Genomic DNA, 12,319 nt, shown 5'->3' on the forward strand with positions numbered 1-12,319 from the left:
CTCTAAGATGGTCCATTTGGTTCCCCTGCCTAAGTTGCCTTCTTCTTCCGAGTTGGTTCCTCTGTTTTTTCAAAATGTGGTTCGTTTGCATGGTATTCCGGAGAATATCGTTTCTGACAGAGGAACCCAATTCGTGTCTAGATTTTGGCGGGCATTCTGTGCTAGGATGGGCATAGATTTGTCTTTCTCGTCTGCTTTCCAATCTCAGACTAATGGCCAGACCGAGCGGACGAATCAGACTTTGGAGACATATTTGAGGTGTTTTGTGTCTGCAGATCAGGATGATTGGGTTGCTTTTTTGCCTTTAGCGGAGTTTGCCCTCAATAATCGGGCCAGCTCTGCCACCTTGGTGTCTCCTTTTTTCTGTAATTCGGGGTTTCATCCTCGATTTTCCTCCGGTCAGGTGGAATCTTCGGATTGTCCTGGAGTGGATGCTGTGGTGGAGAGGTTGCATCAGATTTGGGGGCAGGTGGTGGACAATTTGAAGTTGTCCCAGGAGAAGACTCAGCTTTTTGCCAACCGCCGGCGTCGGGTTGGTCCTCGGCTTTGTGTCGGGGACTTGGTGTGGTTGTCTTCTCGTTTTGTCCCTATGAGGGTTTCTTCTCCTAAGTTTAAGCCTCGGTTCATCGGCCCGTACAAGATATTGGAGATTCTTAACCCTGTGTCCTTCCGTTTGGACCTCCCTGCATCTTTTTCTATTCATAATGTTTTTCATCGGTCATTATTGCGCAGGTATGAGGTACCGGTTGTGCCTTCCGTTGAGCCTCCTGCTCCGGTGTTGGTTGAGGGCGAGTTGGAGTACGTTGTGGAAAAAATCTTGGACTCTCGTGTTTCCAGACGGAAACTCCAGTATCTGGTCAAATGGAAGGGATACGGTCAGGAGGATAATTCTTGGGTGACTGCCTCTGATGTTCATGCCTCCGATCTGGTCCGTGCCTTTCATAGGGCTCATCCTGATCGCCCTGGTGGTTCTGGTGAGGGTTCGGTGCCCCCTCCTTGAGGGGGGGGTACTGTTGTGAAATTGGATTTTGGGCTCCCCCTGTGGCCACTGGTGGAATTGAACTTGTGTGCATCATCCCCTCTGTTCACCTGTTCCCATCAGGATGTGGGAGTCGCTATTTAACCTTGCTCCTCTGTCACTTCCATGCCGGTCAACATTGTAATCAGAAGCCTTTCTGTGCATGTTCCTGCTACCAGACAACTTCCAGCTAAGTCGGACTTTTGTCCTTGTTTGTTTTTTGCATTTTGTTCCAGTTCACAGCTGCAGTTTCGTTTCTGTGTCTGGAAAGCTCTTGTGATCTGAAATTGCCACTCTGATGTTATGAGTTAATACTAGAGTCTTAAAGTAATTTCAGGATGGTGTATTGATAGGGTTTTCAGCTGACCATGAAAGTACCCTTTCTGTCTTCCTGCTATCTAGTAAGCGGACCTCGATTTTGCTAAACCTATTTTCATACTACGTTTGTCATTTTCATCTTAAATCACCGCCAATATATGTGGGGGCCTCTGTCTGCCTTTCGGGGAAATTTCTCTAGAGGTGAGCCAGGACTATATTTTCCTCTGCCAGGATTAGTTAGTCCTCCGGCCGGCGCTGGGCGTCTAGGGATAAAACGCAGGCTACGCTACCCGGCTACTGTTAGTTGTGCGGCAGGTTTAGTTCATGGTCAGTTTAAGTTTCCATCCTTCCAAGAGCTAGTTCCTATGTATGCTGGGCTATGTTCTCTTGCCATTGAGAACCATAACACACTTCATAGCCAACAACTCCCGATTGCCGACATCATAATTGCGTTCCGCAGGCGAAAACTTTCGGGAAAAGAAGGCACATGGTTTCATCAAGGAACCATCAGAATTCCTCTGTGACAAAACGGCCCCTGCCCCAATCTCAGAAGCGTCAACCTCAACCTGAAAAGGAAGAGACACATCAGGCTGACGCAAGACCGGGGCAGAAGTAAATCGGCGTTTAAGCTCCTGAAAGGCCTCCACAGCCTCAGAGGACCAATTTGCCACATCAGCGCCTTTCTTTGTCAAATCGGTCAGGGGCTTAACCACACTAGAGAAGTTGGCAATGAAACGGCGATAAAAATTAGCAAAGCCCAAAAATTTCTGAAGGCTCTTCACAGATGTGGGTTGAACCCAGTCATGAATGGCTTGGACCTTAACAAAATCCATTTCTATAGACGAAGGAGAAAAAATAAACCCCAAAAAAGAGACCTTCTGGACCCCAAATAGGCACTTAGACCCCTTCACAAACAGAGCATTATCACGAAGGATCTGGAATACCATACTGACCTGCTTCACGTGAGACTCCCAATCATTGGAAAAAATCTAAATATCATCCAAATACACAATCAAGAATTTATCAAGATAATTGCGGAAAATATCATGCATGAAGGACTGAAAAAATGAAGGAGCATTAGAAAGCCCGAAAGGCATCACCAGGTATTCAAAGTGGCCTTCGGGCGTATTAAATGCAGTTTTCCATTCGTCACCCTGTTTAATACGAACAAGATTATACGCCCCTCGAAGGTCAATCTTGGTAAACCAACTAGCCCCCTTAATCCGAGCAAACAAATCAGAGAGCAAAGGTAAAGGGTATTGGAATTTGACCGTGATCTTATTAAGAAGGCGATAATCAATACAGGGTCTCAAGGAGCCATCCTTCTTGGCAACAAAAAAGAATCCTGCTCCCAATGGTGACGAAGACGGCCGAATAAGCCCCTTCTCTAAAGACTCCTTAACATAGCCCCGCATAGCGGCATGCTCTGGCACAGACAGATTGAAGAGTCGGCCCTTAGGGAACTTACAGCCAGGAACCAAGTCGATAGCACAATCACAGTCCTGTTGTGAATTTGGTTTCTGGGCTCCCTCGGTGGTTTCTGGTGGTACTGCACTTGTGTGCTTCATCTCCTCTGTTCACCTGTTTTCCATCTGGATGTGGGAGTTTTCTATTTAGCCTTGCTCCTCAGTCATTTCTATGCCGGCCAACAATGTTACCAGAAGCCTTTCTGTTGCATGTTCCTGCTCCTAGACAACTATCAGCTAAGTTGGACTTGTTGTCCTAAGTTTGTTTTGCATTTTTGTTCCAGTTCTCTGTGATTGAATATTTCTGAGGCTGGAAGCTCTTGTGAGCTGAAATTGCCACTCTGGTGTCATGAGTTGATATTAGAGTCTTAAAGTAATTTCAGGATGGTATTTTGAAAGGGTTTTCAGCTGACCGTGAAGTTCCCTTTTCTGTCTTCCTACTATCTAGTAAGCGGACCTCAATTTGCTAAACCTATCTTCATACTTCGTATGTCAATTTCCTCTAAAATCACCGCCAATATATGTGGGGGCTACTGTCTGCCTTTTGGGGAAAATTTCTCTAGAGGTAAGCCAGGTCTGTATTTTCCTCTGCTAGGGTCAGTCAGTTCTCCGGCTGGCGCTGGGCGTCTAGGGATAAAACGTAGGCACGCTACCCGGCCACTGTTAGTTGTGCGGTAGGTTTAGCTCATGGTCAGCTCGAGTTCCCATCTTCCAAGAGCTAGTCCTTTTGTATGCTTTATTACGTTCTCTTGCCATTGAGAACCATGACACAGTCCCTATGAGGAGGAAGGGAACTGGACTTGGGCTCATCGAATACATCCTGGAAATCTGACAAAAATTCAGGAACATCAGAAGAGGGGGAAGAGGAAATTGACATTAAAGGAACGTCACTATGTACCCCTTGACAACCCCAACTAGTCACAGACATCGATTTCCAATCCAACACTGGATTGTGTACTTGTAACCATGGAAAACCCAGTACAACAACATCATGTAAATTATGCAACACCAGAAAACGACAATCTTCTTGATGTGCTGGAGCCATGCACATAGTCAGCTGAGTCCAATACTGAGGTTTATTCTTGGCCAACGGTGTAGCATCAATACCCCTCAAAGGAATAGGGCTCTGCAAAGGCTGCAAAGAAAAACCACAGTGCCTGGCGAAGTCTAAGTCCATTAAGTTCAGGGCAGCGCCTGAATCCACAAATGCCATGACAGAGAAAGATGACAATGAGCAAATCAGGGTCACAGACAGGAGAAACTTAAGCTGTACAGTACTAATGGTAACAGATCTAGCGACCCTCTTAATACGCTTAGGGCAATCAGAAATAGTATGAGCAGAATCACCACAGTAAAAACACACCCCATTCTGACGTCTGTATCCCCTCTGTTCCGCTCTAGTCAGAATCCTATCACATTGCATAGGCTCAGGACTCCGCTCAGAGAATGCTGCCATGTGGTGCACCACTTTGCGCTCACGCAGGCGCCGATCGATCTGAATGGCTAGAGACATAGATTCGCTCAGACCAACAGGCGTGGGGAACCCCACCATAACATCTTTAAGGGCTTCTGAAAGACCCTTTCTGAAAATTGCTGCCAGAGCATCCTCATTCCATTTAGTGAGCACAGACCATTTTCTAAATTTCTGGCAGTACAATTCTGCCGCTTCCTGACCCTGACACAGGGCCAACAAGGTTTTTTCCGCATGATCCACAGAGTTAGGTTCGTCATACAATAATCCGAGCGATTGAAAAAATGCATCTACATTAAGCAATGCCGTATCCCCTGACTCAAGGGAGAATGCCCAGTCCTGAGGGTCACCCCGCAGCAGAGAAATAACTATTTTAACTTGCTGAGTGGGGTCACCAGAGGAACGGGGTTTCAGAGCAAAAAACAATTTGCAGTTATTTTTAAAGTTCAAAAACTTAGATCTATCCCCGTAAAATAAATCTGGAGTAGGAATTCTAGGCTCTAAGGCTGGAGTCTGAACAACATAATCTTGGATACTCTGAAATCTAGCAGCAAGCTGATCCACACGAGAAAACAACCCCTGAACATCCATGTCCGCGCCCAAATCCACCCAGAGATTAAGAGGAAGGAAAAAGACAAAACAGACTAAAGAAAAAAAAATGGCTCAGAACTCTTTTTCTTTTCCTTCTTTTGAGATGCATTCAACTCATTTGTGGCCAGTTGTACTGTTATGGACTGGTAATTTAGGAGCGACATGCGACTAGCTCTGAGCAGGTGGTAACTATACAGACCGCAGTTCCTGATCTTAACACAACCCTAGAAGTAGCCGTGGGATGTTCCTGTCACTCCCTGGACACCTCGTCACAGCCGGAGAACTAGCTACCCCTAAAGGTAGAAACAGGAAAGCTATCTTGCCTCAGAGAAAATCCCCAAAGGATAGGACAGCCCCCCACAAATAATGACTGTGAGAGGAGAAGGAAATGACATACGTAGTATGAAACAAGATTTAGCAAAGGAGGCCACTTCTAGCTAGATAGATAGTACAGGAAAGAACACTGTGCGGTCAGTAATAAAAACTAGAAAAAGTCCACCGCAGAGATATGCAAAAATCTCCACACCTGACTAAAGGTGTGGAGGGCGAAATCTGCAGCCCAGAGCTTCCAGCTTAGCTGAATAGATCCATACTGATAAGCTGGACAAATGAACAAAACATAGAATGTGCTGAACAATAAGTCCACAACAAGTGGACTGCAAAAGGACAAGCAAGGACTTATCTTTGCTGAACGGGTCAGAGTGTCAGGGAAATCCAAAAGAGCCGTGACTCCAAGCAGGAACAATTGACAACTGGCATTGATTGAGAGATAAGGCCAGACTAAAATAGCCGAGCCAGAAAAACAATCAGTGGAAGCAGCTGCTGATGCTAAATCCAAGAAGCAGCTATACTACTCAAAACCACCGGAGGGAGCCCAAGAGCGGAATTCACAACAGCGGAGTCCTGCGGGGGAGTCGTCCTCTAGGCTCTGGGCATTGGCCTTGGCGGCAACTGGGGCATCCGACGCCACCTCCTGGTGGTATGTGAGAGCGGGACGCCTGGGAGGCACTGCACGGCTGGGCTGTCGCTCTTGTAGCGCCTGGATGGCTTTATCCTTGAATTGCGCAAAAGTCAGGTCTGGATTCTGCATGGCCAGGAAGTGCAGTTGACCCCTTTGGTGGCTGCACAGGAGCCCCTCAATGAACCGCTCCTTCAGGAGTTTATCTTCATCTTGCATGCTGCTGGGGTCACTCTACTTGATGGCCCGCAGCGCCTCCTAGAGGTTAAGGGCATAGTCCCGTAAGCTATCCTGCGGCCTCTGCTTGCACCCATAGAAAGTCAACTTAATTTCTGTAGCGGTGCGGGTGTCAAAGGTGGCTTTAAGCTTTGCAAAGACCTGCTGTGCAGTTCCCTTATCCTCTGCGGGCCAGGACTTCACTTCTCTCAGAGCCGCCCCAAAGAGTTGGCCTGTTATCATATGAACTTTCTGAGACTCTGTCAAGGGATAGAACTCGAGCAGGCTGCAGATCCCCTCTTTAAAGTCAGTTAATGTATGGGACTCTCCAGAGTATCACGGGAGCCAGGCTGCTCCAGGTAGGTACGGCATGGAGAAGGGCATTATGGCTGTTGTAGTCGCAGCAGCCTCCAGCTGGCAGATAGGGGCGGCGAGCTCTGCGGCAACCGGCTGTGGTACAAGGCCCGCGGCTGCGTCTACCGCGGGGGCCGAAGATGCCTCTGGGTCTACGGCTGCGACCGCCGCCTCTGCTCCCCCCGACTCAGACATGGCCGCTCCTTCCCCCCGCTAACCTGCTGGATGTTGGTGTTCCTCTTCCAGGATCGTCGCTTTACCGCGTCTTTTAGTTCCGCGCTCTTTTTGACCAGCTCCGCCCACGAAGCTACGGCTCCTCCCTTCGTGCGCGGCGATGGCGAATTTTGGAGGCAAATAGCAACACACAGTCTTTGCAATAAATCACGGTTCAAGCACAATAAATCACAGTTCCAAGGCACACATGACCTGATTCTTCAGGCTTAAGTAGATCCTGTTCGTGACGCAAAGTTTGGAGCGCCCCCAGATGCAGGGCCGCGGGGTACTCGGCACCGGGCTTCTCTGTCTCAGTTCTGGGGTTGTCACGGTGGCTAGACCCGGTCCGTGACCCTGCTAAGGGGCGTCCAGTGAAAGGTGTAGGTGGTGGTGCGTAGTGCAGTTCGTGGTGAATAACGAGGACACAGGGTTGCAGTCTCTTTACCTCTTTACTGAAAGCTTCAGGATCCTCAATCCAGAGCACTGCTAACAGGGCTGTCTGAGACCGGCCGGTCCGAAGGCACATCCAGAGTTCCCTTTGCAGGTGGAAATCAGTCTCTACCTTCTAGCGCCTGGGTGTTGTAGTACTTCCCTGCTGAGCACCATGGGATAGTCCTCACAACTGTCGTGTATGTTTCTGTTCTTTCTCTCTCCGTCCCCCAGTGTGGATAGGACGCACCCGTATGACGGGGTAGGCCTGGAGCTATTTTATAGGGACCCTAGGGACGCCCCTCTCCCACAGTTTGCCTCCGTTGTCTTCGTTAGGTGTAATGGTGAGACAGCCAACCTATAGTTAACTGCCCGGCCGTAGTCTAAAGTAATGCGTAGAGTCTCTTACTTTCTCGGCGTTCCGGGCACCGGCTACGCACCTCAGAAGGATGTTGCTATTCTTGAGGCACGACTCCTTCTGGTATTATCTCCTTTTTGCTGTATTCCCGTTTCTCACTCTTCACAATAAACCTCACTTCTTGTCCTTTCTTAGGAGTCTGCCGCTGTAAGGCACAGGCACAACTCCGTAACGATTTGTCCCTTTCTAGGACTGTGCCAGGATCCCACCCCTGACCGGTCCTCTCTGGAGCTCTTCCCAGCTACTTTCTTCCTAACTTCCTGTCCAACCCTCAGTTTTACCAGAGTGTGAGGAGTGGCCTACTAGATAGAACCACTCCCCCTGGTGGCCGGAGTGTGAAGTGTAATGTGTGTCTGTGATACCTGGTCAGGTGAACTCCCTTAGTGCCACCAGACGTAACATCACTCCCCTTAGTGGCAGAGAGACATTACTGCAATGACCAGGACTCTGGGGCGCTGCAAAGACACCAAAACTGTTGTTTCTATTCAGGGGCAGTAATTCTGTACATAACTAGTCTTGCTCTCAGCTACAATGTATCCAGTGCAAACAATGCTCTGTGAGCGAAACTCATAATCCGCAGCTGCACAGATCTCTCTGCTGGATTGTTACTAGTGATGAGCGAGTGCACTCGTTGCTCGGCTGGTCTGAGAATTTGTTAGTGTTCGGAGATTTAGTTTTCATTGCAGCAGCTGAATGATTTACAGCTACTAGACAGCTTGATTATATGTGGGGATTCCCTAGGAACCTGGCAACCCCCACATGTTCTCAGGCTGGCTAGTGGCTGTAAATCATTCAGCTGTGGCGATGAAAACTAAATCTCCGTCCGAACACTAACAAATACTCTGAGACCACCCGAGCGTGCTCTGGAAAACCCGAGCAACGAGTATACTCACTCATCACTAGTCACAGAGCATTGTCTGCACTGGATACATTGTATCAGTCTGGAGTCACAGAGCATTGTCTGCACTGGATACATTGTATCAGTCTGGAGTCACAGAGCATTGTCTGCACTGGATACATTGTATCAGTCTGGAGTCACAGAGCATTGTCTGCACTGGATATATTGTATCAGTCTGGAGTCACAGAGCATTGTCTGCACTGGATACATTGTATCAGTCTGGAGTCACAGAGCATTGTCTGCACTGGATACATTGTATCAGTCTGGAGTCACAGAGCATTGTCTGCACTGGATACATTGTATCAGTCTGGAGTCACAGAGCATTGTTTGCACTGGATATATTGTATCAGTCTGGAGTCACAGAGCATTGTCTGCACTGGATACATTGTATCAGTCTGGAGTCACAGAGCATTGCCTGCACTGGATACATTGTATCAGTCTGGAGTCTCAGAGCATTGTCCGCACTGGATACATTGTATCAGTCTGGAGTCACAGAGCATTGTCTGCACTGGATACATTGTACCGGTCTGGATTCACAGAGCATTGTCTGCACTGGATACATTGTTTCAGCTGAGAGCAGGACTAGTGATGGACAGAGTTATATATCTGAATGGAAACAAGTAATCTCATTCATTGACGGCAAGCAGAGATCTTGAAAACGGTGAAGAACTGAAATATAAAATATATTAGATAGTAGTGGCAGTTGTATACAGGTGTTCAGCGGGGTCTCCTGGCAGCGTCCGTACTGGGTGCTATCGCTGATTTTTCAGTACTTTGTCGTCTTGTTTCTTTGCATTCGCAGGAATGAGTTAATCTTATCTGGTTTTGTGACTTCCACGTGACCTCTCGTACATGAAACGCTCACCTGTTCTGACAACTGTCACTGCCACTTAGTCGCTGACTGGACAATGGATTTCCTCATCTACCACAAATGCACATCACGCACATTGCCACAAAGGTTACCGCGGCCCCCGGGACTGATCCTGAACTCTCGTGTATTAGCAGTTGTTATTCTGTATCACCATATACTACAACCCCCACCATCATCATCATCGCCTTCAGTGCAGGAGCAGAGTCTGCGTATCACGGGAGCTGAGCAATTTCCACTGGGATGTAAATTGTATGGCGCCATATTGTGCCCTGCCCGTTACATCAGGGCAGCAATTACACCAACATGTCTTTTGGTGGCACTTAGGGGAGGATTTATTAATTCCTAGACCCAACCTGTAAGTCGTATAATGTGATGCATATATTTATCGCTATACCAGACAAGTCAGTGGCGCTGCCACCTCCGGAGCCGTGTCATGTTCCTCAGTTGGTGTGCACCATATTACGGTTTTAGACAGATGTATGAATGGAAGGGTCCTGTGCAGCAGAGAGAGTCAGTCACCTGTACAGCAGACATAACTTCCTGTGATCACGTCGGTCCACATAGTCACCCAGACTATATTTCTTTCTTGGCAGACTCGTGGAGCCGCACTGCTTCGATACCAACATATTACCCACAGAGTTCTGCGGAGCGCCCCCGCGGCTGGAGAACGGACACATCCAGGTACCACGTCCGCTCAGTCTACCTGGACTGGATATTCTCCAGTCTCATCTATTGTGTTTCCTCCCTGTATAGAAATTTCTGAAAAATATCTAAAAAACTGAATATTTGATATTTGCTACAAGATTAGTAATGCTTATTGGTTGGCATATGGCAGGGATGGAGTTACCTGCAATACCAGATGTAACCTGAGGACAGATGGGGCGCTATTTCTTTAATCCTGTACGTCTTCACCACGTGTCTCTGTTCCTGTGCAGGATGATGAGGGGACATACCACGTGGGCAAACGTATAATCTACACCTGCAACATCGGCTACACCCTGGTGGGAGATCCGATCGCTGAGTGTAACGCGGACCACCAGTGGCAAATCAATGCCATGCAATGCCGACGTGAGTGCGGATATCAGTCTGGGCATCTACACTTGTGCCAGGTCGGCCCTTTACTTTCTGGTTATCCAGCAGCGAGTGGTGACAGGTGATGGCAGCCATGGTGGGCACCACGCTCTCCTGTCACCCCCCTAACTGCAGGGCATGCTGGGAGTCAGTGCCAGAACATGTGGGGAGAAATGTAATGAGGGTCACAGAGACCCCTGAGATCCCCCCACACTGACACAATGTATCTCCTCAGGGATCGTGTGCTCCGCTCCTGATCTAGCAAGAAACATTAACGCTGCTCCCGAGAAAGAGTCGTATGAAATTGGGGACAAGTTAAGGTTGTCTTGTCCTCCCGGCCTGGAACTGGACGGTCCGGGTGTTGTGCAGTGCACGTCCAGCCTCCTGTGGAATCCCAGCGTGAAAAGCATCCAGTGTACAAAGAAAGGTAAGAATGCCGATCACCGCACTGCCTCCACCCCGGCCAGTCACCGCACTGCCTCCACCCCGGGCAGTCACCGCACTGCCTCCACCCCGGCCAGTCACCGCACTGCCTCCACCCCGGCCAGTCACCTCACTGCCTCCACCCCGGCCAGTCACCTCACTGCCTCCACCCCGGCCAGTCACCACACTGCCTCCACCCCGGCCAGTCACCGCACTGCCTCCACCGCACGCCAGTCACCTCACTGCCTCCACCCCGGCCAGTCACCTCACTGCCTCCACCCCGGCCAGTCACCGCACTGCCTCCACCCCGGCCAGTCACCGAACTGCCTCCACCCCGGCCAGTCACCGCACTGCCTCCACCCCGGCCAGTCACCTCACTGCCTCCACCCCGGCCAGTCACCTCACTGCCTCCACCCCGGCCAGTCACCTCACTGCCTCCACCCCGGCCAGTCACCAGACTGCCTCCACCCCGGCCAGTCACCTCACTGCCTCCACTCCACATCAGTTACCGCACTGCCTCCACCCCACGCCAGTCACCACACTGCCTCCACCCCGGGTAGTCACCAAACTGCCTCCACCCTGCACCAGTCACCGCACTGCCTCCACTCCACATCAGTCACCACACTGCCTCCACTCCACATCAGTCACCGCACTGCCTCCACCCTGCGCCAGTCACCGCACTGCCTCCACTCCACATCAGTCACCGCACTGCCTCCACCCCACGCCAGTCACCTCACTGCCTCCACCCCGGCCAGTCACCTCACTGCCTCCACCCCGGCCAGTCACCTCACTGCCTCCACCCCGGCCAGTCACCACACTGCCTCCACCCCGGCCAGTCACCGCACTGCCTCCACCGCACGCCAGTCACCTCACTGCCTCCACCCCGGCCAGTCACCTCACTGCCTCCACCCCGGCCAGTCACCGCACTGCCTCCACCCCGGCCAGTCACCGAACTGCCTCCACCCCGGCCAGTCACCGCACTGCCTCCACCCCGGCCAGTCACCTCACTGCCTCCACCCCGGCCAGTCACCTCACTGCCTCCACCCCGGCCAGTCACCTCACTGCCTCCACCCCGGCCAGTCACCAGACTGCCTCCACCCCGGCCAGTCACCTCACTGCCTCCACTCCACATCAGTTACCGCACTGCCTCCACCCCACGCCAGTCACCACACTGCCTCCACCCCGGGTAGTCACCAAACTGCCTCCACCCTGCACCAGTCACCGCACTGCCTCCACTCCACATCAGTCACCACACTGCCTCCACTCCACATCAGTCACCGCACTGCCTCCACCCTGCGCCAGTCACCGCACTGCCTCCACTCCACATCAGTCACCGCACTGCCTCCACCCCACGCCAGTCACCTCACTGCCTCCACCCCGGGCAGTCACCAAACTGCCTCCACCCCGGCCAGTCACCTCACTGCCTCCACCCCGGCCAGTCACCTCACTGCCTCCACCCTGGCCAGTCACCTCACTGCCTCCACCCCGGCCAGTCACCAGACTGCCTCCACCCCGGCCAGTCACCTCACTGCCTCCACTCCACATCAGTTACCGCACTGCCTCCACCCCACGCCAGTCACCACACTGCCTCCACCCCGGGTAGT

General features: G+C 50.9%; 1 protein-coding gene across 2 annotated transcripts in view; it reads left to right on the forward strand.

Moving 5' to 3' along the window:
- C7 (complement C7) overlaps positions 1 to 12,319 on the forward strand; it is a 127,872-nt gene that overhangs the window by 107,304 nt on the left and 8,249 nt on the right. For both annotated transcript variants that reach the window (XM_077281411.1, XM_077281410.1), the window contains exons 13-15: positions 9,815 to 9,902; positions 10,157 to 10,289; positions 10,528 to 10,719. In XM_077281411.1, coding sequence (XP_077137526.1) covers positions 9,815 to 9,902; positions 10,157 to 10,289; positions 10,528 to 10,719 — 413 coding nt within the window. The remainder of the gene's footprint in view (positions 1 to 9,814; positions 9,903 to 10,156; positions 10,290 to 10,527; positions 10,720 to 12,319) is intronic.

Source organism: Ranitomeya variabilis, chromosome 1 (assembly GCF_051348905.1).
Source record: "Ranitomeya variabilis isolate aRanVar5 chromosome 1, aRanVar5.hap1, whole genome shotgun sequence".
NCBI classification, from domain to species: domain Eukaryota; kingdom Metazoa; phylum Chordata; class Amphibia; order Anura; family Dendrobatidae; genus Ranitomeya; species Ranitomeya variabilis.